Genomic DNA, 23,874 nt, shown 5'->3' with positions numbered 1-23,874 from the left:
CACCCTTCAGCCCCGTCACACCCACCCTGCCCCACATCGCCCCTGCCCCACATCGCCCCTGCCCCATATCGCCCCTGCCCCACAACCCCCCCCACCCTCCCGTGACCCCCATGGCCGTACCTCCGGAGGGGGAGGGTCCCGCTCCCAGGGGGCTGCCCAGAGCCCCCCCCCGATGCCGTTGTGCCCCGAGTCTCGCTGGGGCGGCTCCTGCCCCACAGGCCCTATGGGGAGGGACATGCTGGGCCCCGCAGCGCCCCACGGCCCGGGCGGGGCTCGGGGGTCCGGGACCCCCCCCCCCAGCCCCACACTTTGGGGTCCCTGGCACTCACCTCGCTGAGGGTCCGGCGGCAGGCGGGGGGGGCTGGGGCCGCACGGGGGGGGCCCGGGCAATGGGTACCCCGCCTTGGGGCTCAGACCCCCCTCTTCCTGCCCCTCCGGAGACCCCCACGCTGGGGGGCTGGGGAGGGGGCAGAGATCCGGGGGGGGGCTCTCAGCCGGGGGGGGGCTGGGAAGCGGCGGGGACCCTGCGGCTGCCCCTATGGGGCTGGGAGGGGTCCCCGGGGTGGCACTTAGAATGCTCCCCCCCTCTATGGGGCTGGTGAGGGTCTCCAGGGCGGCACCTGGGGGGGTCCCTGTCCCTATAGGGCTGAGGGGGGTCCCAGTGGTGGCACTTGGAAGGGTCCCTGTCCCCACTGTGGGGGTCCCAGAGGTGGCAGTTGGGGGGGTCCCTGTCCCCATGGGGCTGGTGGCATGGGGGGACCCTGCCCTGGCTGGGCTGGGGGGGGTCCCCAAGGAGGCACTTGGGGGGGTCCCTGTCCCTATAGGGCTGATGGGGGTCCCAGTGGTGGCACTTCGGGGGATCCCTGTCCCCGTGGGGCTTGGGGGGGTCCCAGTGATGGCACTCGGAAGGGTCCCTGAACCCTCTGTGGGGGTCCCAGAGGTGGCAGCTGGGGGGGTCCCTGTCCCCATGGGGCCGGCGCCGTGGGGGGACCCTGCCCTGGCTGGGCTGGGGGGGGTCCCAAGGGTGGCACTCGGGGGGGCCCCCGCGTGGCTGTTGGGGGTCCCCGGGGGGCTCCCGGTGCCCGCGGTGCCGGCAGGGGCCGGGGGCCGCTCTCCGGGCTCCCGGTGCCGGGGCGCTGCGGGCGGGGCCGGCTCCGGGCGGCGGAAGATGAAGGCGGTTTCGGTCAGGCTGCGCTGGTACCGCAGGAACGGGCGGCGGGCGCCTGGTGCGGGGCAGAGCGACGGTACCGGTACAGCCCCCCCGGGACCGGTACAGAACCCCCGGTACCGGTACAGAACCCCCGGTACCGGTACAGAGCCCCTGGTACCGGTACAGCCCCCCCGGGACCGGTACAGAGCCCCCGGTACCGGTACAGCCCCCCCGGTACCGGTACAGAACCCCCGGTACCGGTACAGAACCCCCCGGTACCGGTACAGCCCCCCCGGTACCGGTACAGAGCCCCCGGTACCGGTACAGAACCCCCGGTACCGGTACAGCCCCCCCGGTACCGGTACAGAGCCCCTGGTACCGGTACAGCCCCCCCGGTACCGGTACAGAACCCTCGGTACCGGTACAGCCCCCCCGGTACCGGTACAGAACCCCCCGGTACCGGTACAGCCCCCCCGGTACCGGTACAGAACCCCCGGTACCGGTACAGCCCCCCCGGTACCGGTACAGAGCCCCTGGTACCGGTACAGCCCCCCCGGTACCGGTACAGAGCCCCCGGTACCGGTACAGAGCCCCCGGTACCGGTACAGCTCCCCCGGTACCGGTACAGAACCCCCGGTACCGGTACAGAACCCCCCGGTACCGGTACAGAACCCCCGGTACCGGTACAGCCCCCCCGGCACTGGTACAGAACCCCCTGGTACGGGTAAGGACCCCCCGGTACTGGTACAGACCCCCGGAACCGGTACAGCCCCCCCAGTACCGATACAGACACCCCGGTACCGGTAAGGACCCCCCGGTACCGGTACAGAACCCCCGGTACCGGTACAGAACCCCCCAGTACTGGTAAGGAGCCCCCCGGTGCCGGTACAGAGCCCACAAACACCGGCCACTGGCACCGGGCACGGACCCTCCAGCTACCGGCGCCGCGCACCGCGCATTGACCCCTCCAGCCGCACTCACCGGGCCGGGGGGGCCCGGCGGGGCCCGGGGCCCCCGATGCGGATCCCGAGCGCTCCCGTTGCCGGAAGAAATCCCGGGGGTTCTGCGGGCGCTGGGACACCAGGACAGCGGCTTCCTGCGGGCACCACAGCTGGGACCGGCGGGGGGTCCATGGGGGGTTTATGGGGGGTTCATGGGGGGGTCCATGGGGGGTCCATGGGGGGGGTCCATGGGGGTTCATGGGGGGCCCATGGGGGGGGTCCATGGGGGGGTTCATGGGGGGTCCATGGGGGGTCCATGGGGTTCCATGGGGGTTCAATGGGGGGTCCATGGGGGGTTCATGGGGGGTCCATGGGGGGGGTCCATGGGGGTTCATGGGGGTCCATGGGGTGTTCATGGGGGGTCCATGGGGGTGTCCATGGGGGGTTCATGGGGGGTCCATGGGGGGTTCATGGGGGGTCCATGGGGGGTCCATGGGGCAGGACTCACGGCCGCCTTCCCGATGGATTCGCTGCTCCGGCCGCGCTCCCGCATGGCCTCCTCATGCTCCCGCTGCTGCTGCTCCTGCGGGACGGAGCAGGGATGCACACATGGACCCTCATGGACCCCCATGGACCCCACCATGGCCCCCCCCAGCCGGGCTCCCCACTCACCCATCGCTCCTTCTCCTTCCTCCGCTCTTCTGCCTCCAGCAGAGCCTGCGCCTTCCTGCCGGGACAGGGAGTGTTGGGGGGACACGGGGGATAAGGGGGACATGGAGGGGGCATGGGGATAGGGGGTATGTGGGGTACGGGAACATCTGGGACACGGAGACATTGGGGGGGACATTGGGGCCAGAAGGACACGGAGACACGGCGGGGACAGGGGAGGGCACGGGGAGCATGGGGGATACGGGGAGTTTGGGGGCAGGGGGCACACGGGGACATGAACACATCGCGGGACACAGGGGAACGGGGGCAGCAGCCGCGGGGTGCCCGGAGCCACGCGGGAGGGGGGACGCGGGGCCGGGGCAGTTTCGGGGCGCTGGGGGCTGCGGGTCCCACCATGGGGGGGGGGGGGGGGTCCCCCCGCTCAGAGCCGTGGCCCCCCCCCCCCCCCCTCACCGCTGCTCCTGGATCTCCCGCTCCTTGTCCTGGCAGCGCCGCTCCCGCTCCGCCGCCTCCCGGCGCTCCTGGTGCCGCCGGAGCCGCTCCCAGCGCTGCTGCTCCTCCAGCGCCCGGCGCCGCTCCTCCTCCCGGCGCTGCTGCTCCTCCCGCTGCGCCGGGAGCCCCGCGTCAGAGCCGGGACCACGGGGCCAGAGCCGGGACCCCGGGGCCAGAGCCGGGACCCCCGCGTCAGAGCCGGGACCCCCGGCGCGGGGATGCCGGGGGTTGCTGGGGTCCCCCTTCGCGTGCCCCCCCTCACCTCCGCCTGTGCCCAGAAGGAATCCCGCTGCGTCCGGCGCAGCTCCAGCGCGGGGTTGGTTTTGCGGTAGTTGGTGCCCTGCGGGGACCGGGACGGGGCTCAGGGACCCCCCAGGACCCCAACCCCAGGGGCACCCCAATGGCACCCCCTGGGCACAGCACCCCAGGACCCGCACACAGGTACCCCCACCCCAACCCCGAAGGACCCCAACCCAGGGACCCCCCCCCCCAGGCACCCCCCCCCCCCCATGATTCCCACCAGGGACTCAACCCCAGGACCCCCAACCCAGGGACCTTCCATCGTGGACCCCCCCCCCCCCAAGAGCTCCCCAATGGCTCCCTATGGGCACAGCCCCCCCAGAACCACCTTCCCCAGGGTCCCCCCTCACCACGAGCTCCTGGGTGTCGGCGGGGGGCACCCTCCTGGTGACGGGGGCCCCGGGGGGCTCCACTTGTGCCAGCGCCCGGCTCAGCCCCTCCCGCGTCACCTCCTCGGGGCGGCGGGCGCTCAGCACCGCGCTGGCCTCCTGGCACCGGGACGGGACCGAGTGACCCCCGCGAGCAGCCGCGGCCCCCCCCGCCTCCCTTCCCACCCCCCCCCGGGGCCTGGAGCCATTCCCCGGCGCGCTCCAGATGTGGGGCCGGATCCAGATGCGGGGCCGGATGCAGACACAGCACCCAGGCGGGGCTCGGGGGCTGGGACATGGGGGCAGGATCCATCCACGGGGGAGGTCAGGACCCATGGGAGGGGGATGTCAGGATCCATGCAGGGGTGTCAGGATCCATAGGGGGGCTCAGGACCTGTGGTGGGGGTCAGGATCCATATGGGGTTGTCAGAATCCATGGCAGGGTCAGGATCCACGGGGAGAGGGGGGGCAGGATCGGAGGGGGGGGGGGTGTTCAGGACCCATGGGAAGGGTCGGGATCCATGGGGGGGGATCAGGATCATTGGTGGGGGTCAGGACACATGGGGGGGGGGGCTCAGGATCCATGGCGGGGTCAGGATCATACGGGAGGGGTCAGGGCCTGTGGGGGGGGGGTCAGGATCACCCGTGGGGGCCGGGCCCCCCTCTCACCCGGAAGAAGCCCCTGAGGACCGGCAGATGCCCGGCGCACGCTTCCCGTTGGGCTTCCGGCACCTTCTCCCCGACCTGGCACCGGGGACGGGGCGCTGAGGGTGGCGCCGAGACCACGTCCCCCGTGCCCGGTGCCCGGTAGCGGGGGGGAGCGCTCAGAGACCCCCAGGCCCGCACTCACCCAGCTGATGAGCACGACGCGGGGGGCGCCGGTGCCGGGCTCCGGGACGCGGCACAGCCCGTACATGACGCTGCCGGCCGAGAACCTCCCGGCCAGTTCATCCGGACCCCCGGCTGCGGCGGGAGGGGGTCAGGGAGGGGGGGACACAGAGGGGGTCCCCCCAGCACCTCCCTGCGCCCCGGGGCTCCCCGTTACCTCCGGAGTCCAGCAGCTTGAGGTCATGGTGCTTCTCGTAGCCAAAGACGGCCCTGGGGGGTCGGAGGGGGTCGGGTCCAGGCCAGTCCCGTGTCGCCTCCTTGTTCCCCCCCCCGTGTCCTCCAGTGCCCCCCCCGTGCCTCTGCCAGGCTGAATTCATGGAAGTGCCGCCCGCGGCATCCGCCCCGGGACAATGGGGCCGCGGGAAGCAGCGGCTCGGCCCCCTCGGAGCCCCCGGGCCGGGACCCCCCGGGCCGTGCTGGTGGCATCGTCCTGCCGCTGCTTTGTCTCCCCATGGCCCCGGTTGCACCGGCGTGGGGCGGCCCTTGGTGGGACACGGCCCCGGCAGCGGGTGTGCATGGACCGGCACGGGGCATGGCGGGACATGGAATGACACGGGGCATGGCAGGGCACGGGCATGGAATGACATGGGCACGACAGGACAAGGACATGGAATGACATGGGACACGGCAGGACAAGGACATGGAATGACAAGGGACACGGCAGGGCACGGATATGGAATGACATGGGACACAGCAGGGCACGGACATGGAATGACATGGGACATGGCAGGGCACGGACATGGAATGACATGGGACACAGCAGGGCACGGACATGGAATGACATGGGACACAGCAGGGCACGGACATGGAATGACATGGGACACGGCAGGACACGGACAGGGAATGACATGGGACACGGCAGGGCAGGGCAGGGCCTGGAACGCCATGGCAGGACACGGCACGGCACGGCGGGGCACACAGCGACCCGGGGCAGGGCACGGCAGGCCGGGGCAGGACCGGGCAGAGCACGCCAGGACACGTCAGGCCATGGCGGGCCCCGCCGGCCGCACGCGTCCCCGTGGCGGGAGCCAGACGGGCTCCGGCGCTGCCGGTTCCCCCGGTCCCGGCGCTGTCGGGGGGACCCCGGCTGCGGGGGGGGGGGGGGGGGGGAACAGTCCAGGCCCCCCCGGGCGGCGGCGCCGCTCCCAGCCCGGCGGCGGCGGCGGGACCGGGCGGGACGGGGCGGGGCGGGACCGGGCCGCGGGCTCCCAGCGCGGCGCGGCCGGGGGGAGCTCAGCCCCCGGCCCGGCGCCCCCGGCCCCATGGCCCCGCCGGAGCCCGGCCCGGTGCCGGCGCTCGTTGCGCCTCGGGACGTCCCCATCCCCCGCCCGGCCCGGTGCCCCTGCCCGGTGCCCGCTCCCGGTGCCCATGCCGGGTGCCGGTGCCCGCTCCCGGTGCCGCTCCCATTCCCGGTTTCCGGTGCCCGTTCCCCTCTCCCGGTGCCCATTCCCAACGCTCCGTGTCCGCCTCCGCTGCCCCGTGCCCGCTCCCGGCGCCCGCTCCCGGCCCGGTGCCGGCGCTCACCAGTCGGTGCCGGCGCGGGGGTTCCCCACGTCCTCCCGTGCCGCCAGCAGCGCCAGCCGGTGCCGCTCCAGCCCCGGGGCCGCCATCCCGCGCCCGCCGCTCCCGGTGCCGCCGCCGCGCCCGCCAGAACCCGCCCCCGCCGCCCGCGGGAGGGACCGGGCGGGGCGCGGGGGCGGCACCGGGAGCGGCGGGCGCGGGGCGGGGGCCGGCACCGGGCAGAGGGCGCTGGGCAGGGTCCCAGACCAGGACGTGGGCGCTGGACGCAGGGCCCTGCGCTGCGCCGTGATCCCAGAGTCCCGCACAGGGATGCGGGTGCTGTGCCAGGACCCGGCACGGGGATGTGCGGGTGCTGGGCAGGGTCCTGTGCTGGGGTGCGGGTGCTGGGCAGGGTCCTGTGCTGGGGTGCGGGTGCTGGACGCAGGGTCCCACCCCGGGATGTGGGTGCTGTGCGGGTCCCAGAGCAGCACGTGGGGCTGCAGGCAGGGAGCGAGCCCAGCTTGGGGTGGCCACACGAGTAGGGCCGGGGTGTGGGATGCTCAGCCAGCCCGGCTGAAGGGAGGTCACATCACATCCCATCCCATCCTCACCCTATCCTATCCTATCTTATCTTACCCTATCCTATCCCATCTTATCCTATCCTATCCTATCCCATCTCCATCCCGTCCTATCCTATCCCATCCCATCCCATCCCATCCTATCCCATCCCTATCCTATCCTATCCTATCCTATCCTATCCTATCCTATCCTATCCTATCCTATCCTATCCTATCCTATCCTATCCCATCCCATCTCCATCGTATACCATCCCATTCCCATCCTATCCCCATTCACATTCATATCTCCGTCCCATCCCATTCCCATCCCCATCCCTATCCCCATTCCATTCCCATCCCACCCCGGTCAGGCTCCAGCTCCCGCAGGACCATGCTCGGCCATTCCCTTATTTGGTCACGACGGCTCCAAACCCCAATTCCTGAGGGATGGAAAACATCCGCTACTGGAATGGGGCCACAGACAGGGGACGGGACTGGGGACACCCCAGGACAGCCACAGCTCCCATGGCCCCCCCGCAAAGGGACGCATCTGCTGCAGCCACCAGCCCACTGTGGCCACTAGCCCTTTGTGGCCACCAGCCCATTGTGACCACCAGCCTCCCGTGATACCCCTGCCCAGGGCCTGTGACCACCCTGCCACCTCCCTAGGGTCTTGGTTTCACTGGTGACACTGGTACTACCGGTCTCACTGGTCTCACTGGTGTTACTGGTGCACATACTGGGACACTGGCCAGTGCTGGAGGCTGGTGGTGTTACTGGTGTGACTGGTACGGCTTGGAGCGCTTCGATGTGACTGTTTCCACATGTGCATACTGGTACTGGTGATTCATACCAGTCTGGTCTGCAGGGGGTGAACAGTTACTGGTCTGACTGGTGTCTCTGGTGCTGCTGGTTTCACTGGCGTCACTTGAGTCACTTGAGTCCCTGGTCTCACTGGTTTTGCTTGTCTCACTGGTGCTGCTAATGTCAATGGTGCCACTGGTGTTACTGGTGTCCCTGGTGTGTCACTGCTGTCACTGGTGTCTCTGGTGTGTCACTGCTGTCACTGCTATCACTGGTGTTGCTGCTGTCACTGGTGTTGCTGGTTTCACTGGTGTCACTGGTGTTCCTGGTCTCACTGGTTTTGCTGGTCTCACTGGTGCTGCTAGTGTTACTGGTGTCCTTGGTGTCACTGCTGTCATTGGTATTGCTGGTTTCACTGGTGTCACTGGTGCCACTGTTGTCACTGGTGTTGCTGGTTTCACTGGTGACACTGGTGTAACCGGTGCCACCGGTGTCGCTGCTGTCGCTCCTGTCACTGGTCGTCCCCACCATTACCCACCGGTGGGCGGGGCGAACGCAGGGGGCGTGTCAATCAAGCCACGCCCCTCTCACGGGGGGCGTGTCCTCCGCCCGCCGTGGGGGTGCAGTCACGCGTGCGCGGCGCCCCCTGGCGGCGCTCCTTTGTCCGCGCGGCGGCCGGGGCCGGGCTGGGGTGGGGGGGGGAATGGAGCGGTGTAGGCGTGGCGAGGCGGGGCGGGCCGGGCTGCGATTGGCGGAGCCGGAGGGGCGGGGCCCGAGGGGCGTGGCGCTGCGGAAGAGCGGGCGCTGATTGGCCGCGGGGCGGGGCGGGGCGGGGCGGGCGCGGTAGCGGGCCCGGGCGGCGGCGGGGCCGGGTCCGGTCCGGGCGGGGGGTCCGGGGTCGGCGCTGAGCGCGGCCGGGGCCGAGCGGGGCCGGGCCCGGGGCCCCCGCGGCGCACATGGACCTGGACGTGGACTACGAGCGGCCCAACGTCGAGACCATCAAGTGCGTGGTGGTCGGGGACAACGCGGTGGGCAAGACGCGGCTCATCTGCGCCCGCGCCTGCAACGCCACGCTCAGCCAGTACCAGCTCCTGGCCACGCACGTCCCCACCGTGTGGGCCATCGACCAGTACCGCGTCTGCCAGGAGGTGCGGGGCGGGGAGCCGGGGGCGGGGGGCACCGCGCGCGGGGGTCCCGGGGGGGCCGTGACCGGGTCCCCGTGTGCCGCAGGTGCTGGAGCGCTCCCGGGACGTGGTGGACGAGGTCAGCGTCTCCCTGCGGCTCTGGGACACCTTCGGGGACCACCACAAGGATCGGCGCTTCGCCTATGGCAGGTGGGACCCGCGGCGTCCCCACCCCCCGCCGGCACCGTCCCCCCCCCCAGCACCCCCCCCCCACCATCACCCCGATCCCCAGCGCACCCTGACCCCCCCCCCAGCACCCCGAAACCCCCCCAGCACCCCCATCCCCCACCGAACCCCTCGGCCGTCCCCACCCAGTGCGGACACAGGGACCCAAAGGGGCCTCCCCGAGCCCCTTCCAGCACCCCAAGAACCCCTTTAGCCCCCCCCAAACCCTCGGGGGGGGGGGTCCGGCAGCGCTGCCCCATCCAGAGGCAGCTCCCTGCATCCCGGGGGCGCCGTGACCCCGCTCTGCTCGTCCCGGCAGGGACCGGGGGTGCTGGGGGCAGGTTGGGGGTGCTGGGACCCCCGGCCGTTATCGCCGGTCGCACCGGTGCCAGCGCGGCTCTTCCCTGCCCCAGCACCGCGGGGCTGCCCCCGCCGGGGGTCCCGCGGCCCCGGGCCGGTGGCGCCGGTCCCGGTGCTGGCGGGGGGCCCGCGGTGGCGCTATCTTGGTCCGTGACACGGGCCCCGCTCCAGAGGCGCCTCCCGGTCACGTCTTGGCAAGGCGCAGACTAAAAACAAGCCCGGTTTGGGCCCACGTGGCTGCTCCCGGACACCTTATAAGGGCCCCCGGGGGCTGCGGGGACCCGCGGCCGCTGGCACCTCGGGCGCGTCCGCTGTCACCTTGCCCGCGGAGGCTCCCCCGAGCCCCGGGACGCGCCAGCACCGGGCTGGGACCCGGAGCCCGTGGGGCAGCCCCGCGGCGGCCCCGGGAAGGGGCTCGGGGTGCTGGGGCAGGGACGGTGCCGGGGCCCGGCCGCTCTCTGTGGGTCCATCCTGCAGCCCCGGGGGGGGGCCTGTGCTGTGCAGGGCTGGTCCTGTGCTGTAACGGAGCCGGGGCGGCCATTGGCTTGGCCAACCGTGGTCATACAGAGCCGGGCGCCATCATCTTCCTCCCTCCATCCACAGGACATCATCTGTCCTGCGCATGGCCGTGCGGCTCCAGCGGGCCGTGGGGCAGAGCCCTGTGGGGTACACGGGGATGGGTCCAGTGCTGGGGGCAGCCGGCTCCAGCCATGGGTGTCCCTGGTCAATGATGGGACCCCAGTGCCATTCCCTGAGCAAGGTGTGGTGCAGGGGGTGGCTTGGGGATGCCGGGTGACAGGGGGATGCGCTGGGGCCAGGCTGCCCTCACCCTCCTCTTCCTCGTGCTGCTGTCCCGCCGCAGGTCGGACGTGGTGGTTCTGTGCTTCTCGCTGGCCAACCCCAACTCCCTGCGGCACGTGAAGACCATGTGGTACCCCGAGATCAAGCACTTCTGCCCGCGGACGCCCATCGTGCTGGTGGGCTGCCAGCTGGACCTGCGCTACGCAGACCTGGAGGCCGTCAACCGGGCCCGGCGTCCCCTGGCCAAGTGAGGGCCCCACCGCGCCGCACCGGGGGGTGGGATGGGGATGGGGACCCCTCGGCGGTGACGCGGCCCCGCTCTGTGTCCCCCATAGGCCCATCAAGCCCACGGACATCCTGCCCCCGGAGCGCGGGCACGAGGTGGCCAAGGAGCTGGGGGTGCCGTACTACGAGACCAGCGTCGTGGCGCAGTTCGGCATCAAGGATGTCTTCGACAACGCCATCCGCGCCGCGCTCATCTCCCGCCGCCACCTCCAGTTCTGGAAGTCGCACCTGAAGAAGATGCAGCGGCCGCTGCTGCAGGCGCCCTTCCTGCCCCCCAAGCCCCCCCCGCCGGTCATCCAGGTCCCCGAGGCCCCGGCCAGCTGCGGCTGGGGCCCCGCCGCGCTCTTCCGCACCCCGCTCTGCGCCGACGTCGTCTTCGAGCTGCAGGGCGGGCAGCGCGTGTTCGCCCACCGCGTCTACCTGGCCACCTCCTGCTCCAAGTTCTACGACCTCTTCACGCTGGAGGGGCCGCCGGGGGGGCCCGAGGGGCCGGCTGCGCGCACCCAGAGCCCGGACGGGGACCGGGGGAGCCCGGGCGAGGGCGGCAGCGCCGCGCCGCGGGGCTCTCACAGTGATGATGCGCGGCGGCCGGTGGCGGGGGACAGCACAGGGGATGCGGGGGGGGACACAGGGGACGGCAGCGTCCGGGACCTGTCCTCGTGGGGCCGCGGGTTCGTGAGCATGAGCTGGGAGGTGGTGCCGGAGCCGGTGTCGGGGCGGGAGCGCCGCATGGTGCTGGTGCGCATGGAGCCGCGCGTGCAGGCGGAGCCGTTCCGCGCCGTGCTCGAGTACCTGTACACCGGGCGGCTGGACCAGGCCCGCGGCGACCTGCGGCACGTGGCCACCATCGCCGAGCTGCTGGAGGTCTTCGACCTGCGCATGATGGTGGCCAACGTGCTCAACAAGGAGAGCTTCATGAACCAGGAGATCACCAAAGCCTTCCACGTCCGCCGCGCCAACCGCATCAAGGAGTGCCTGGCCAAGGGCGTCTTCGCAGGTATGGGGGGCCCTGGATGGGGGCATCACCGGGACCCTGCCCTTCCCACCGGTGGCACGCGGTGACCGGCACGGGCATGGGGGTACCGGTGCCCTGCTGTGCCCACACCGTCCCCGCTCTGTGCCGTCCCTCCGCGGTGCCAGACGTGGTGTTCCGGGTGGACGACGGCGCGGTGCCGGCGCACAAACCGCTGCTCATCGCGGGCTGCGACTGGATGATGGCGATGTTCCGGGGGGCCTTTCGGGAGAGCTACGCCTCTGAGGTGAGGGGACGGGGATGGGGACACGGGGGGGGCGGTCCTGCGGTCCCACTGTGCCCATGGCGCTGCCGGCCCCAGCGTCCCCCCCCAGAGCCCCCCGTTGTGCCCAGGTCCCGCTGCCCGGCACCAGCTGCGCCTCCCTCCGCGCCGTCCTCGACTTCCTCTACACCGGGGTCTTCACCCCAGCGCCCGACCTGGACGCGATGGAGCTGCTCATCCTGACCGACCGGCTCTGCCTGCCGCGCCTGCAGGCGCTCACCGGTGAGACCCCACCGGCACCCCCAGGCCCCTCCATGTGCCCCCGTTGGTGCAGTGACAGGGACAGGGGGATCGATGTCTTCCTCGTCAACCAAAGCTGGATGAGCGCGGTTGCTCTGGACCCACCCTGGACACCCATTGACCCCCCCGAGCCTCCCTGACCCCCCCCGGGCCCCCATTGACGTCACCCATCAATGTGGTGACGGTGACACAGGGATCGATGTCTCTTATCTACAAGGGCCGGACAAGCGCGGTTGCCCCCGGGCACGCTGCAGCCACAGCGCCTGTCCCTGCACGTGTCCCCATCACTGTCCCCCCCACCCCATCGCTGCCCCCCGCCATCGCTGTCCCCCCCCCACCCCATAACTGTCCCCCCCATAACTGTACCCCCCACCCCATCACTGTGTCCCCCCCCATCGCTGTCCCCCCCCAGAGCAGTACGCCGTGGACGAGCTGCTGCGGGCGTTCATGCAGCGGGTGGAGATCGATGAGCAGGTCCTGCTCTACCTGGAGCTGACACAGGTGGGTGCAGGGGAGGGCTGGGGGTGCTCTGGGGGTCAGGGGGGCTCTGTGGGCAGTTGGGGGTGCTGCGGGGCGCAGGGGGTGCTGCGGGGTGCAGGGGGTGCTGTGGGGCGCAGGGGGTGCTGTGGGGCGCAGTGGGTGCTGTGGGGCGCAGGGGGTGCTGCGGGGCGCAGGGGGTGCTGCGGGGTGCAGGGGGTGCTGCGGGATGCACGGGGTGCTGCGGGGTGCAGGGGGTGCTGCAGGGGGTGCTGCAGGGTGCAGTGGGTGCTGTGGGGCGCAGGGGGTGCTGCGGGGCGCAGGGGGTGCTGCGGGATGCACGGGGTGCTGCGGGGTGCAGGGGGTGCTGCAGGGGGTGCTGCAGGGTGCAGTGGGTGCTGTGGGGCGCAGGGGGTGCTGCGGGGCGCAGGGGGTGCTGTGGGGCGCAGGGGGTGCTGCGGGATGCACGGGGTGCTGCGGGGTGCAGTGGGTGCTGCGGGGTGCAGTGGGTGCTGCGGGGTGCAGGGGGTGCTGTGGGGCGCAGGGGGTGCTGCGGGGTGCAGTGGGTGCTGTGGGGCACAGGGGGTGCTGTGGGGCGCAGGGGGTGCTGTGTGCCACCAGCAGCCCCCCCGGGGCAGGGTGAGATCCTCTCCCCCCACCGCAGTTCCACAACGCGCGGCAGCTGGCGGCCTGGTGCCGGCACTACATCTGCACCAACTACAACAGCGTGTGCCGCCGCTTCCCCCGGCACATGAAGTTCATGTCCCCAGGTACGTTGCATGCCAGGCCATACAGTGCCATATGGTGCTGTATGGTGCCATACCATGCCATACTGTGCCATACCATACCATATTGTGCCATATGGTGCTGTATGGTGCCATACAGTGCCATATGGTGTTGTACGGTGCCATACCATGCCATACTGTGCCATACCGTACCATATTGTGCCATATGGTGCTGTATGGTGCCATACCGTGCCATACTATACCGTACTGTGCCATCCCATGCTGCACCATGCCGTACTGTGCCATAGAGGGCTGTGCCAGGCCGTGCCTGTACCATACCATGTTGTGTTGCGCTATGCCATGACAAGTGTTATACCACACCGTGCCATACTGTGCTATGCTGAGCCATGCCATACTCTGCCATGCCATACTACTGTGCCATACCATGTGTTGTGTCACGCTGCTCTGTGCCATACCACATGTTGCCATGCCCATGCTATACCTTCCCCCGTACCATACCTCACCCTGTACCGTACCCTATTTGGTACCATACCCCATCCTGTACCATACCTCACCCTGTACCATACCCCACCCTGTACCGTACCCCACCCTGTACTGTACCCCATCCTGTACCATACCCCATCCTGTACCGTACCTCACCCTGTACTGTACCCTATCCAGTACCATACCCCATCCTGTACCGTACCCCATCCTGTACCGTACCCCATCCTGTACCATACCTCACCCTGTACCGTACCTCACCCTGTACCATACCCCATCCTGTACCGTACCCCACCCTGTACCGTACCCCATCCTGTACCGTACCCTATCCTGTACTGTACCCTGTCCTGTACCATACCCCATCCTGTACCATACCTCACCCTGTACTGTATCCTATCCAGTGCCATACCCCATCCTGTACCATACCTCACCCTGTACTGTCCCTCACCCTGTACCGTACCCCATCCCATACCGTACCCCATCCTGTACCGTACCCTATCCTGTACCATACCCCATCCTGTACCATACCTCACCCTGTACCATACCCCATCCTGTACCCTACCCCATCCTGTACCGTACCCCATCCTGTACCGTACCTCACCCTGTACCCTACCCCATCCTGTACTGTACCCCATCCTGTACCATACCTCACCCTGTACTGTATCCTATCCAGTGCCATACCCCATCCTGTACCATACCTCACCCTGTACCCTACCCCATCCTGTACCGTACCCTGTCCTGTACCGTCCCTCACCCTGTACCCTACCCCGTCCTGCGCCGTGCCCGCAGAGAACCAGGCGCACTTCGAGCGGCACCGCTGGCCGCCCGTGTGGTACCTGAAGGAGGAGGACCTGTACCTGCGCTGCAAGAAGGAGCGGGAGCGCGAGGAGCAGCGGGAGCGCGCGCAGCACCCGCGCCCCAAGTGGTGCTTCTGGCGGCCGCACGTGTCCTGAGGGGGGGGCCGGGCCCCCCCGGGCGCTGCCCGTGCCTGGTGCTACCTCTGACCGCTCTGGTGCTGCCTCCTCACCCCCTGCCGCAGGGGCCGAGCTGTGAGCGGGGGGGGGGTCCCTGGGTGCTTTGTGGGGGGGGGGGGGAAAGGGCAGGGGCATGGACCGGCCCCCCCCCCCCCCCCCCCGGCTCATCTCGTGCCTTGGCCGCGCCCGGCCCCGGCCTCAACTGCACAACCCCTTTGTAGACTTTTGTACACGAGCACCGCGGCTCCGGCCCCCCCCCGGGACCCCCCCCCCCGGGCCCCGGCACCGCGAGGGGCAGCCCCCGCCTCGCAGCGGCTCTTTTAACCTTTAATAAAGCTTTTTGTAACGGGGCCGGCCCCGGTGTCACCCCCCCCCCCCCCCCCGCAGGAAGGACTGAGGAGGGGCAGCTTCATTCAGGTGTATTTATGACAGGGGGGGCACACAGAGAGGAGTGGGGGGTCCTGACCCATAGCGGGGGGGGGAAGAGCACTATGGGGGTGCAGCTCATAAGCGGGGCTTGGGGATACACGGAGTGGGGTCTGTGCCCCATAGCCTCGGGTAGCGTGGGGGGAGCTGGGCCCCCGGCTGCAGCCGCAGCGGGGCAGGAGGGGCCGTGGGGGGAGCTCAAACCCCCCCCCCCCCCCCAGGGCTGCGCTGGTCCCTGGGGCCACAGCGGATTCCGCGGCCGGGATGGGAGCGCGGGGCCGGGGCATTCCCGTGGGGAGGGACCGGGGGGGCAGGAGCAGCCCCAGCGCCCAGCGCGGCCCGGCCGGGCTCTGGCCGTGCAGGGGGAGCCCCGGCGGCCGCGGTGGCAGCAGCGGGGCCGGGGCCGGGGCCGGTCCCGGGGGGCGGCAGCGAGCACGGAGCCGCTGCCCCGGCGCAGCTGCGGCCCCGCACATCTGGCGGGGGCTGAGCCCCCCCCCCGTGTCCCCACGGAGCGGATCCGGCCCCTGCTCGCCCCGGGGCAGGGCGGCCCCACGGGGCTGCACCCACGGGTGGGACGTGGCCCGCGGCGCTCCCGGCCCCGAGCACCGGTTGGGCCGGGATCCGATCCCGGTGGAACCGGAGCTGGGAACAGCGGAGCTGGTTCTGCTCCCAACCGCGCCGCTGCCTCTGCCCCGGAGGGCTGCGGGGCGGGAGGGTGGTGTGGGGCTGAGGGACTGGATGTGGGGCTCAGCAACCCACGGGGTGGCTGGAGCAGCCCCAAGCGCGCATTCCCTGCTCCCACCGAGGGTGGGGTGAGTTTGGGAGCGAGGGAATCGCGGCCCAGCTCCGCCTTCACCCGGATTTCCATCGCTGGGACCCACGGAGCAGAAGCCGGGGGTCAGCGCTGACCCCTGCTTACGGAGCCTCAGTGCCGCCGGTCCCGGTGCATCCCGGCTCCCCCGGCACCCCCAGGCACGCTCTATGCCCGGCTGTAGCGGAAGATCTCGCTCAGGTCGTAGCCGGTGACGGCGAAGGAGTTTCCCTCGGGATCGCAGAAGCGGGCGCCGCAGACCTGGGTGTCGGGCACGCACTCGGCGTGACAGTGCTGGATCTGCGGGGACAGGACACGGATGCGGCACCGGAGGGGAACAGAGGCTGGGACGAGAGCCATGGCTTGAGCTCGGCATCGCAGGAGCAGAAGAATCGTATCCCAGGTGGTTTGGGATGAAGGGACCTTAAAGCCCATCCAGCCCCAACCCCTGCCACGGGCAGGGACCCCTTCCACTGGAGCAGCTTGCTCCAAGCCCCTGTGTCCAACCTGGCCTTGAGCACTGCCAGGGATGGGGCAGCTGCAGCTTCTCCATTCAACCCATTCCAGTGTTCCACCACCCTCCTTGTATCCCATCCAACTCTTCCCCATTCCAGTTGGAAGCCATTACTCCTGATCCCATCCCTCTATCCCTTGTCCCAAGCCCCTCTCCAGGTTTCCCATGGCCTCTCCAGGCACTGGAGCTGCTTTCAGGTCTCCCATTCATGGAGCAGAGGGGCAGGATCCCCTCCCTGCGCTGCTGCTCACACGCAGGGGTGCACCCAGCACACGGGGGGGGTTTGGGGCAGGTTCTCCTCACCCAACTCACCTCAACATCGTCGGTGTCCGGGTTCCTGCTGAGCTTCCAGACGTGAACAAAGGAATCCTCCGCACCCGAGAGCAGCTGCAGAGGGAACAGGAGAGAGGCCATGGGGACTGGAGGTCCAGAGCGGGGGCACTGAGGTGGCAGTGCCGGGGAGCAGCCCCTGCATGGCCATTGCAGGCTGCATGCTTTGGGATGGTGGGATGCAGGTGGGATGCAGGCGGGATGCAGGGTGGGATGCAGGTGGGATGCAGGTCAGGATGCAGGTAGGGAGCAGGTCAGGATGCAGTGTAGGATGCAGGCTGGGATGCAGGCTGGGATGCAGATGAGGATGCAGTGTGGGATGCAGGTCAGGATGCAGTGTAGGATGCAGGGTGGGATGCAGGTGGGGTGCAGGTCAGGATGCAGGCATGGGGCAGGTGGGATGCAGGTGGGATGCAGTGTAGGATGCAGGGTGGGATGCAGGTGGGGTGCAGGTCAGGATGCAGGCATGGGGCAGGTGGGATGCAGGTGGGATGCAGTGTAGGATGCAGGGTGGGATGCAGGCGGGGTGCAGGTCAGGATACAGGCATGGGGCAGGTGGGATGCAGGTCAGGATGCAGTGTAGGATGCAGGGTGGGATGCTGGCGGGGTGCAGGTCAGGATGCAGGCATGGGGCAGGTGGGATGCAGGTCAGGATGCAGTGTAGGATGCAGGGTGGGATGCAGACAAGGATGCAGGGTGGGATGCCGGGACACCCCTGCTCCCAGCTGTACCTTCCCTGTCTCTGGTGCCAGGTCCAGCGCATTGATCCACCGCGCGTGCGCATTGACCTGTGCACGCAGCCGCCCGCTCGCCGCCTCGTACAGCCGGATCTGCCCGTTCCCGAAGCCAGCGGCCACCGTCCCGTGCCACAGCGCCACGGAGGAGCAGGTACAGCTGGGAACGGGACAGGAGTCACCCCTGGGCAGCCCCACGGCCCCCCCGAGCCCCCACCATCGCCCGGGGCTCACCCGCAGGCCGGGACCTTGCTGACCAGCCTGAACTCCTCGCCCGCGCTCCACACACACAGGGCCCCGGCGTCGTCGGCGCTCACCAGGTCTCCAGCCCCGTCCTGCAGGGCAGAGCCGGGTCAGGGTCAGCACCGGCGCAAGGTGCTCCCTGCCCCACTGCTGCAGGGCACAGCCAGGCCCTGGGTATGGTTGTTTAACCAGGGAGCAGGGCTGGCACCGGAGCCTCCGCCTGAACACGCTGGCGTTGGGCAACGCCGGTGAGACACGGGGTGGCCTTCGAGGAAGGATCACAGCGTCCCTGCCTGCGCTCCGGCTCCGCACCTCCAGGCACTCGGAATTCCCATGCCAGGGCCTGTCCTCGCCCCGTAGGAAGCGTTAACCCAGGGAGCAAGGGCTGGGAGCGGCGGGCGGGTGGAACAGAACCTGGGTCCTGCACCAGGGCAAGGACCTGCCCTGGGTGGGGACATCCCCAGCACAAGCCCAGGCTGGGGAACAGGGGATGGAGCAGCCCTGGGAGCCCTCAGAGCAGCTCCAGTGCCTCAAGGGTCTGCAGGGAACCTGGAGAAGGGCTTGGGCCAAGGGCCTGTAGGGCCAGGCCAAGGGGAATGGCTTGAACCTGCCCGAGGGGAGACTGAGATAAGCTCTGAGGCAGAAGCTCTTCCCTGTGAGGGTGCTGAGGCGCTGGCACAGGGTGCCCAGAGAAGCTGTGGCTGCCCCATCCCTGGCAGTGCTCAAGGCCAGGTTGGACACAGGGGCTTGGAGCAAGCTGCTCCAGTGGAAGGGGTCCCTGCCCGGGGCAGGGGTTGGGGCTGGAGGAGCTTTAAGGTCCCTTCAAACCATGCTGTGGGTCACCCTATGGTTCTAGGGCAGCTCTCAGGGAACCAGGCTCCACGTCCAGGCTCACTGGGAGCCCATCAGGGGCAGTTAAATGGAGCTGTGAGAGGGGGCAGGGACATGGCCTCGCTGAGGAAGGGGCCAATGATGAGGAACCCGATTGGTGCATCTGCGAGGTGTCAGAAGAAGCAGCACCAAGGGGAGCCCCGTCCCGGTCCTGGACCACACTTCAACAGCTCTTCCCATGCTCCAGCACTCGGCTTGATGGATCCCAATGGATCCCGGGATCCCCTGACTGGCAGTGACACTGCGAGGGATCAGCTCCCTTGGGCTGAGCCTCAGCCGGCTGGGGAACAGGAACCGAGGTGCTTGGGCAGCAGAGCCCAGCTCAGCACCGACGGGGACGGGCACACGGGCACAGCTGTGGGTGGCTGCTCCAGGAGCCGGGCCCCTCGTGCAGACACCCACAAACCCGACGCTGCCGAAGCCCCGGCACCGGAGCCCCCAGGACCTACCGGGGCCCGGCCCTGCTGTGCCGCGATGTCGGTGACGGCGGCTCCGTGCTGCTCCAGGACCTCGCTCACCGTCACGTTGGTGCCTTTGGGGGGGATGTCAAACACCAGCACCGGCCCCGAGGACGTCCCTGCGGCACGGGGGGGACATCACTGCCAGCACCGCCCCTCGGCTGCCCCGACAGGCACCATGGCCACCAAACCTCCTCCTGCCCTTCCCTATGGCCACCAAACCTCCTCCTGCCCTTCCCTAGGGACACCCAGCAACCCTCCATCCTTCCCTATGGACACTCAACCTCTTCCTGTCCCTCCTTATGGCTCCTTCCCATCCTTCCCCATGCTCCACTCACCCACGCAGATGAAGCGCTCTCCTGCCGCAGCGATTCCACGGGCAAACACAGCTTGTGCTGCAAGGAAACCGGGAGCCGCTCACACCAGGAGCCCAGAGCACTGGGAGCATCGGGATCTGGTGACACCGGGAGCACTGGGAGCACCAGGGGCCGGTCACAGGGGGCACTGGGAGCCGGGCACAGGGGGCACTGGGAGCGGGGCACTGGGAGCCGGGCACAGGGGGCACTGGGAGCTGGGCACAGGGGGCACTGGGAGCGGGGCACTGGGAGCCGGGCACAGGGGGCACTGGGAGCCAGTCACAGGGGGCACTGGGAGCCGGGCACAGGGGGCACTGGGAGCTGGGCACAGGGGGCACTGGGAGCTGGGCACAGGGGGCACTGGGAGCCGGGCACACCGGGAGCCGGTCACACTGGGGGCATCTCAGCAGGGCTGCAGGGGCTCCGGCCGGGAGGAGCGGGGCCGTGGGGATCCCCTGGGTGCAGGGAAGGGCCGGGCCCCGCCGCGGCGTTACCGGGAGGCTGCTCCGCCACGTCCAGCGCGTGCCAGTAAACCAGGACGGAGCCGTCGGCCTCGTACATCTGCAGAGGGCCAGGGCCAGGGTGAGAGCTGGGGGGGGGGCACCGGGCTCGGTGTGGTCCCTGCTGCACACAGCGATGGGGGGGGGGCTGGAGGGGTGCAGGGAAGGGCCACAAGGGTGATCCAAGGGCTGGGCACTGAGCGAGGGAAGGCTGAGAGAGCTGGGACTGTCCAGCTGGAAAGAGGAGGCTCAGGGAGAGCTGATCCCATGCGCCAGGAGTTAAAGGGCGGCTACAGAGGAGACGGGGACTCCCTTCGGACAAGAAATCCCATGGGAAAGCCGAGGGGTGATGGGCACGAGTCACTGCCGGGGGGATGCCCGCTGGGCACAAGAGGGAACCTTTCCCAGCGACAGCAATCAGCCCCTGGAACGGTCTCCCCAGGAAAGTGGCGGATTCCTAACGTTGGACACTGTTAAAACTGGGCTGCACAGGGTGCTGGGACACCCAGTCCAGGTCGTGCTGTGCCTGGGAAGGCTGGAACAGAGGATCCCTGAGCTCCCTCCCAACACGGGGTTTTGGATTCTATGATTCCTTCACGGCTTCAGGCCCAACCACTGCCCCAGGAGGCCCCCAGGAGACAGCGACAGCCCCGGACACGCAGCAGGACCCAGGAGCCTCCCTCTCCCCGCAGCGATCTCATCCTCCCTGCGCAGGGAATTCCCCCCTCCCCTCCATGGACGCCACCTCACCTGGATCCCCTTCTGGGAAGTCAGCACCAGCAGCACCCGCGAGGGCAGAACGCACCAGGCTGCCTGCGGGGACAGGGCTCAGCGGGAGCCGGGGAGGGGGACACGGAGCAGGGGGGCACGGGGAAGGGGGCACGGGGAAGGGGACACGGAGCAGGGGGGCACGGGGAGGGGGACACGGAGCAGGGGGGCACGGGGAGGGGGACACGGGGAGAGGGACACGGGGCGGGGGGCACGGAGCAGGGGGGCACGGAGCAGGGTAAACGGGGAGGGGGACACGGGGCAGGGGACACGGGGAGGGGGCACGGGGAGGGGGCACGGGGAGGGGGCACGGGGAGGGGGCACGGGCAGACCCCTCCTCCCGTTGGCAGCCCCGCGCTGCCCGCAGCCGCCCGCGGCCTCAGCCCCGCACCTGGGTGAGCAGCGCGGCGCTGACGCCGATGCCGGGCTCCCGGGCCGGGAGCTGCCGGTGCGAGAGGCCGAGGCCGGCGGCGGCGGCGCTGAGCAGGCTGAGGCTGGGCCCGTGCACGGCGCTGAAGCGCTGGAGCTGCGGCGCGGGCGGGCGGAGCACGCTGAGGTTGTTGTACAGCGCCGCGCTGCTGCCGGGCAGCGGCAGGCTCTGCTCCCGCCGGTACCTGCTGCGGGCGCCGCCAGCTCCGGCCAACGGGCTCCCGCCGAGCCGCGCCCCGAGAGCCCCCGTCCCCGTTCCCGTCCCGCGTTCCCCACCAGGACGCCCCTTCCCGTCCCCGGCCCTGGGCTCCTTCCCCCTCCCGTCACCGGTTCCCCGTTCCCGGCCCGGTGCCCATCACCGGCTCCCCACGTCCCCACTCCGGGGTTCCCCGGTCCCGGTCCTGATTCCCCACCGGAACCCTCGTTCCCGGTTCCCCTCCGGGATCCCCCGTTCCCGTATTCCCTGTTCCCGTTCCCGTTCCCGTTCGCGTTCCCGGTTCCCGTTCCCGGTTCCCGTTCCCGTTCCCGGTTCCCGTTCCCGGTTCCTGTTCCCGTTCCCTGTTCCCGTTCCCGGTTCCCGTTCCCGTTCCCGGTTCCTGTTCCCGTTCCCTGTTCCCGTTCCCTGTTCCCGTTCCCGTTCCCGGTTCCCGTTCCCGTTCCCGGTTCCCGTTCCCGTTCCCTGTTCCCGTTCCCGGTTCCCGTTCCCGGTTCCTGTTCCCGTTCCCTGTTCCCGTTCCCCGTTCCTGTTCCCTTTCCCGGTTCCCGTTCCCGGTTCCGGTTCCCGTTCCCGGCCCCGCTCACTCGGTGACGGCCGCAGCCATGGAGACGGCGACGCTGCGTGATGAGGCAGAGGGCGGCGCGCCGAGGTGACGTCACCGTGCGCGGTGAGCCGAGAGGCGGAGCCAGCGTTACCATGGAGACGGGAACGCGTCCGGCGGAGGGAGGGATGGGAGAGGTGGGAGGGGCCGGGGAGCAACGGGGTGCAATGGGGTGCAGTGGGGTGTACTGGGGTGTACTGGGGTGTACTGGGGTGCAATGGGGTGTACTGGGGTGTAATGGGGTGCAATGGGGTGTGCTGGGATGTACTGGGATGCACTGGGCCATACTCGGGTGCGCTGGGATGCACTGGGGTGTACTGGGGTGTGCTAGGCCATACTGGGGTGTACTGGGATGCACTGGGATGTACTAGGGTGTAATGGGTGTGCTGGGATGTGCTGGGGTGTGCTGGGGTGTGCTGGGATGTAATGGGGTGTAATGGGTGTGCTGGGGTATGCTGGGATGTACTGGGGTGTACTGGGGTGTGCTGGGGTGTGCTGGGATGAACCGGGGTGTACTGGGCCATACTCGGGTGCACTGGGATGACTGGGCTGTGCTGGGCCATACTGGGGTGTGCTGGGATGTACTGGGGTGTAATGGGTGTGCTGGGGTGTGCTGGGATGAACTGGGGTGTACTGGGGTGTGCTGGGCCGTACTGGGGTGTGCTGGGGTGCACTGGGCCATACTCGGGTGCACTGGGATGCACTGGGGTGTACTGGGGTGTGCTGAGGTGCGCTGGGGTGTGCTAGGCCATCCTGCAATGTACTGGGATGTACCGGGGTGTACTGGGATGCACTGGGATGCACTGGGATGCACTGGGCCCTACTGGGCCTCACTGGGCCGCCCGCGCCCCCACACCCGCCCTGCCCCCCCCCCAGAAGGGACCGTCCCGGGAGCGCGCGGCCCCGTCCCGGCCCCGCGGGGACCGGCCCCGGCCGCCGCCCGGCTCCCCCCCCGCGGGCCCGGGGCTGCGGCGGGCGCTGGGCAGGCAGCGGGGGGACCGCGACGTGGGGGACGTCCTGCGGGAGCTGCTGCAGCGCGTCCGGGCCGAGTGCGCCCGGGCCAGAGCCCGGCGGGAGGTGAGGGAGCCCCGGGCCGGCGGGGCTGCGGCAGCGCCTGGAGCCCACGTGTGACGGGAACGGGGGAGGGAGCTGGGGGGGTCGGGTGGAGAAGAGAAGGCTCAGGGGGGACCTGATGGCTCCCTACAAGTGCCTGCCAGGAGGATGGAGCCAGGAGGGGCTGGGCTCTGCCCCCAAGGAACAAGGGATGGGACAAGAGGAACCGGCCTCAAGCTGCCCCAGGGCAGGTTCAGATGGAGCTGAGGAACAATTCCTGCCCCAGAGGGTGCTCAGCATTGGAACAGGCTGCCCAGGGCAGGGCTGCAGGCACCGGCCCTGCGAGGGTTTGCACCCCATGGAGACGAGGCCTCAGTGCCATGGGGCAGGGGTGGCCTTGGCAGGGCTGGGGTAAGGGTTGCACTTGGGGAGCCTAAAGAGCTTTTGCAACCTGGTTGACTCCATGGTACCACGATTCCGTGGCTCCACGGTTCCCTGGTTCCCCGGCTCGCTGGATCCGTGGTGCCCCGGTTGCACGGCTCCATGATTCGATGGCTCCCTGGCTCCATGTTTCAATGCTTCCCTGGCTCCGGGGTGCCGGGCTCAGCGCTCCTCTGCCGGCAGCGGGTGCCCTTCACCGTGGGCCATGCCCGGGACGCGCTGCTGCACATCGCGCACTGGCGCTTCCTGCCGCGGGACGAGGGGGACCTGGATCCCGACGGGGAGGACGAGGAGCCCCAGCCCTGCCCCAGCGACTCCTGGGCAGAGGGCGCCGTGCCCGTGCTGAGCACCCAGCGCCGCCCCGGCGAGGTGAGAGGCGAGAAGGGCCCCACTCAGGGACCCCCCGGCTGCTCCCGTCCCCCAGAG

The 23,874-nt window shown here is 69.9% G+C and overlaps 4 protein-coding genes across 5 annotated transcripts; 1 reads left to right on the top strand and 3 right to left on the bottom strand.

The window, feature by feature from the left end:
• Positions 1–15: 15 nt before the first annotated feature.
• On the bottom strand, positions 16–6,466 carry LOC136006642 (drebrin-like). Its single transcript, XM_065664663.1, has 12 exons — positions 6,333–6,466; positions 4,966–5,018; positions 4,771–4,883; positions 4,590–4,664; positions 3,903–4,040; positions 3,515–3,592; positions 3,214–3,365; positions 2,764–2,818; positions 2,600–2,674; positions 2,132–2,246; positions 330–1,223; positions 16–221 (listed from the first exon to the last, which is right to left on the bottom strand). Exons 1-12 carry the CDS (start codon positions 6,416–6,418, stop codon positions 16–18), a joined length of 2,040 nt encoding a protein of 679 aa, XP_065520735.1. The 5' UTR covers positions 6,419–6,466.
• A 2,075-nt stretch (positions 6,467–8,541) lies between these two features.
• LOC136005536 (rho-related BTB domain-containing protein 2-like) lies at positions 8,542–14,807 on the top strand. Its single transcript, XM_065663112.1, has 9 exons — positions 8,542–8,817; positions 8,900–9,003; positions 10,241–10,426; positions 10,515–11,461; positions 11,605–11,723; positions 11,831–11,981; positions 12,412–12,500; positions 13,141–13,246; positions 14,492–14,807. The coding sequence occupies exons 1-9, from the start codon at positions 8,626–8,628 to the stop codon at positions 14,653–14,655; spliced, it is 2,058 nt and encodes a 685-aa protein (XP_065519184.1). The 5' UTR covers positions 8,542–8,625; the 3' UTR covers positions 14,656–14,807.
• A 273-nt stretch (positions 14,808–15,080) lies between these two features.
• WDR54 (WD repeat domain 54) lies at positions 15,081–22,048 on the bottom strand. 2 transcript variants are annotated; one of them, XM_065663225.1, is made up of 10 exons: positions 21,938–22,048; positions 21,099–21,321; positions 20,690–20,752; positions 19,934–20,000; positions 19,422–19,478; positions 19,075–19,202; positions 17,726–17,826; positions 17,489–17,651; positions 16,740–16,814; positions 15,081–16,213 (listed from the first exon to the last, which is right to left on the bottom strand). In XM_065663225.1, exons 1-10 carry the CDS (start codon positions 21,955–21,957, stop codon positions 16,082–16,084), a joined length of 1,029 nt encoding a protein of 342 aa, XP_065519297.1. In that variant the 5' UTR covers positions 21,958–22,048; the 3' UTR covers positions 15,081–16,081. The 2 variants fall into 2 exon arrangements, with proteins under 2 accessions (XP_065519297.1, XP_065519288.1); XM_065663216.1 differs by having other exon boundaries at positions 21,099–21,324; positions 21,938–22,047.
• Positions 22,045–22,762, bottom strand: LOC136006636 (DNA-directed RNA polymerase II subunit RPB1-like; the record flags this gene model as incomplete). The annotated part of the gene is made up of 2 exons (XM_065664648.1): positions 22,045–22,281; positions 22,352–22,762. Coding segments are annotated over 2 exons (648 nt in total), but the record flags the coding sequence as incomplete, so codon positions are not given.
• Positions 22,763–23,874: the final 1,112 nt, after the last annotated feature.

The sequence above is a fragment of the Lathamus discolor genome, chromosome 1, assembly GCF_037157495.1.
Source record: "Lathamus discolor isolate bLatDis1 chromosome 1, bLatDis1.hap1, whole genome shotgun sequence".
NCBI classification, from domain to species: Eukaryota; Metazoa; Chordata; class Aves; order Psittaciformes; family Psittacidae; genus Lathamus; species Lathamus discolor.
Note: the sequence above shows the minus strand (reverse complement) of the source record. Positions and strands in the feature narration are given on the sequence as shown.

Coding starts and splice junctions, on each gene's coding strand:
- LOC136005536 (XM_065663112.1), top strand. CDS start 8,626: ATGGACCTGGACGTGGACTACGAGCGGCCCAACGTCGAGACCATCAAG. Junction 8,818..8,899: donor AGTACCGCGTCTGCCAGGAG/GTGCGGGGCGGG, acceptor CGTGTGCCGCAG/GTGCTGGAGCGCTCCCGGGA. Junction 9,004..10,240: donor CGGCGCTTCGCCTATGGCAG/GTGGGACCCGCG, acceptor GTCCCGCCGCAG/GTCGGACGTGGTGGTTCTGT.
- LOC136006642 (XM_065664663.1), bottom strand. CDS start 6,418: ATGGCGGCCCCGGGGCTGGAGCGGCACCGGCTGGCGCTGCTGGCGGCA. Junction 2,247..2,599: donor AATCCATCGGGAAGGCGGCC/GTGAGTCCTGCC, acceptor TGGTGCCCGCAG/GAAGCCGCTGTCCTGGTGTC. Junction 1,224..2,131: donor CGCCGGGCCCCCCCGGCCCG/GTGAGTGCGGCT, acceptor GCCCCGCACCAG/GCGCCCGCCGCCCGTTCCTG.
- WDR54 (XM_065663216.1), bottom strand. CDS start 21,957: ATGGCTGCGGCCGTCACCGA. Junction 17,652..17,725: donor AGCAAGGTCCCGGCCTGCGG/GTGAGCCCCGGG, acceptor TCCCGTTCCCAG/CTGTACCTGCTCCTCCGTGG. Junction 16,214..16,739: donor CGGACACCGACGATGTTGAG/GTGAGTTGGGTG, acceptor CTGTCCCCGCAG/ATCCAGCACTGTCACGCCGA.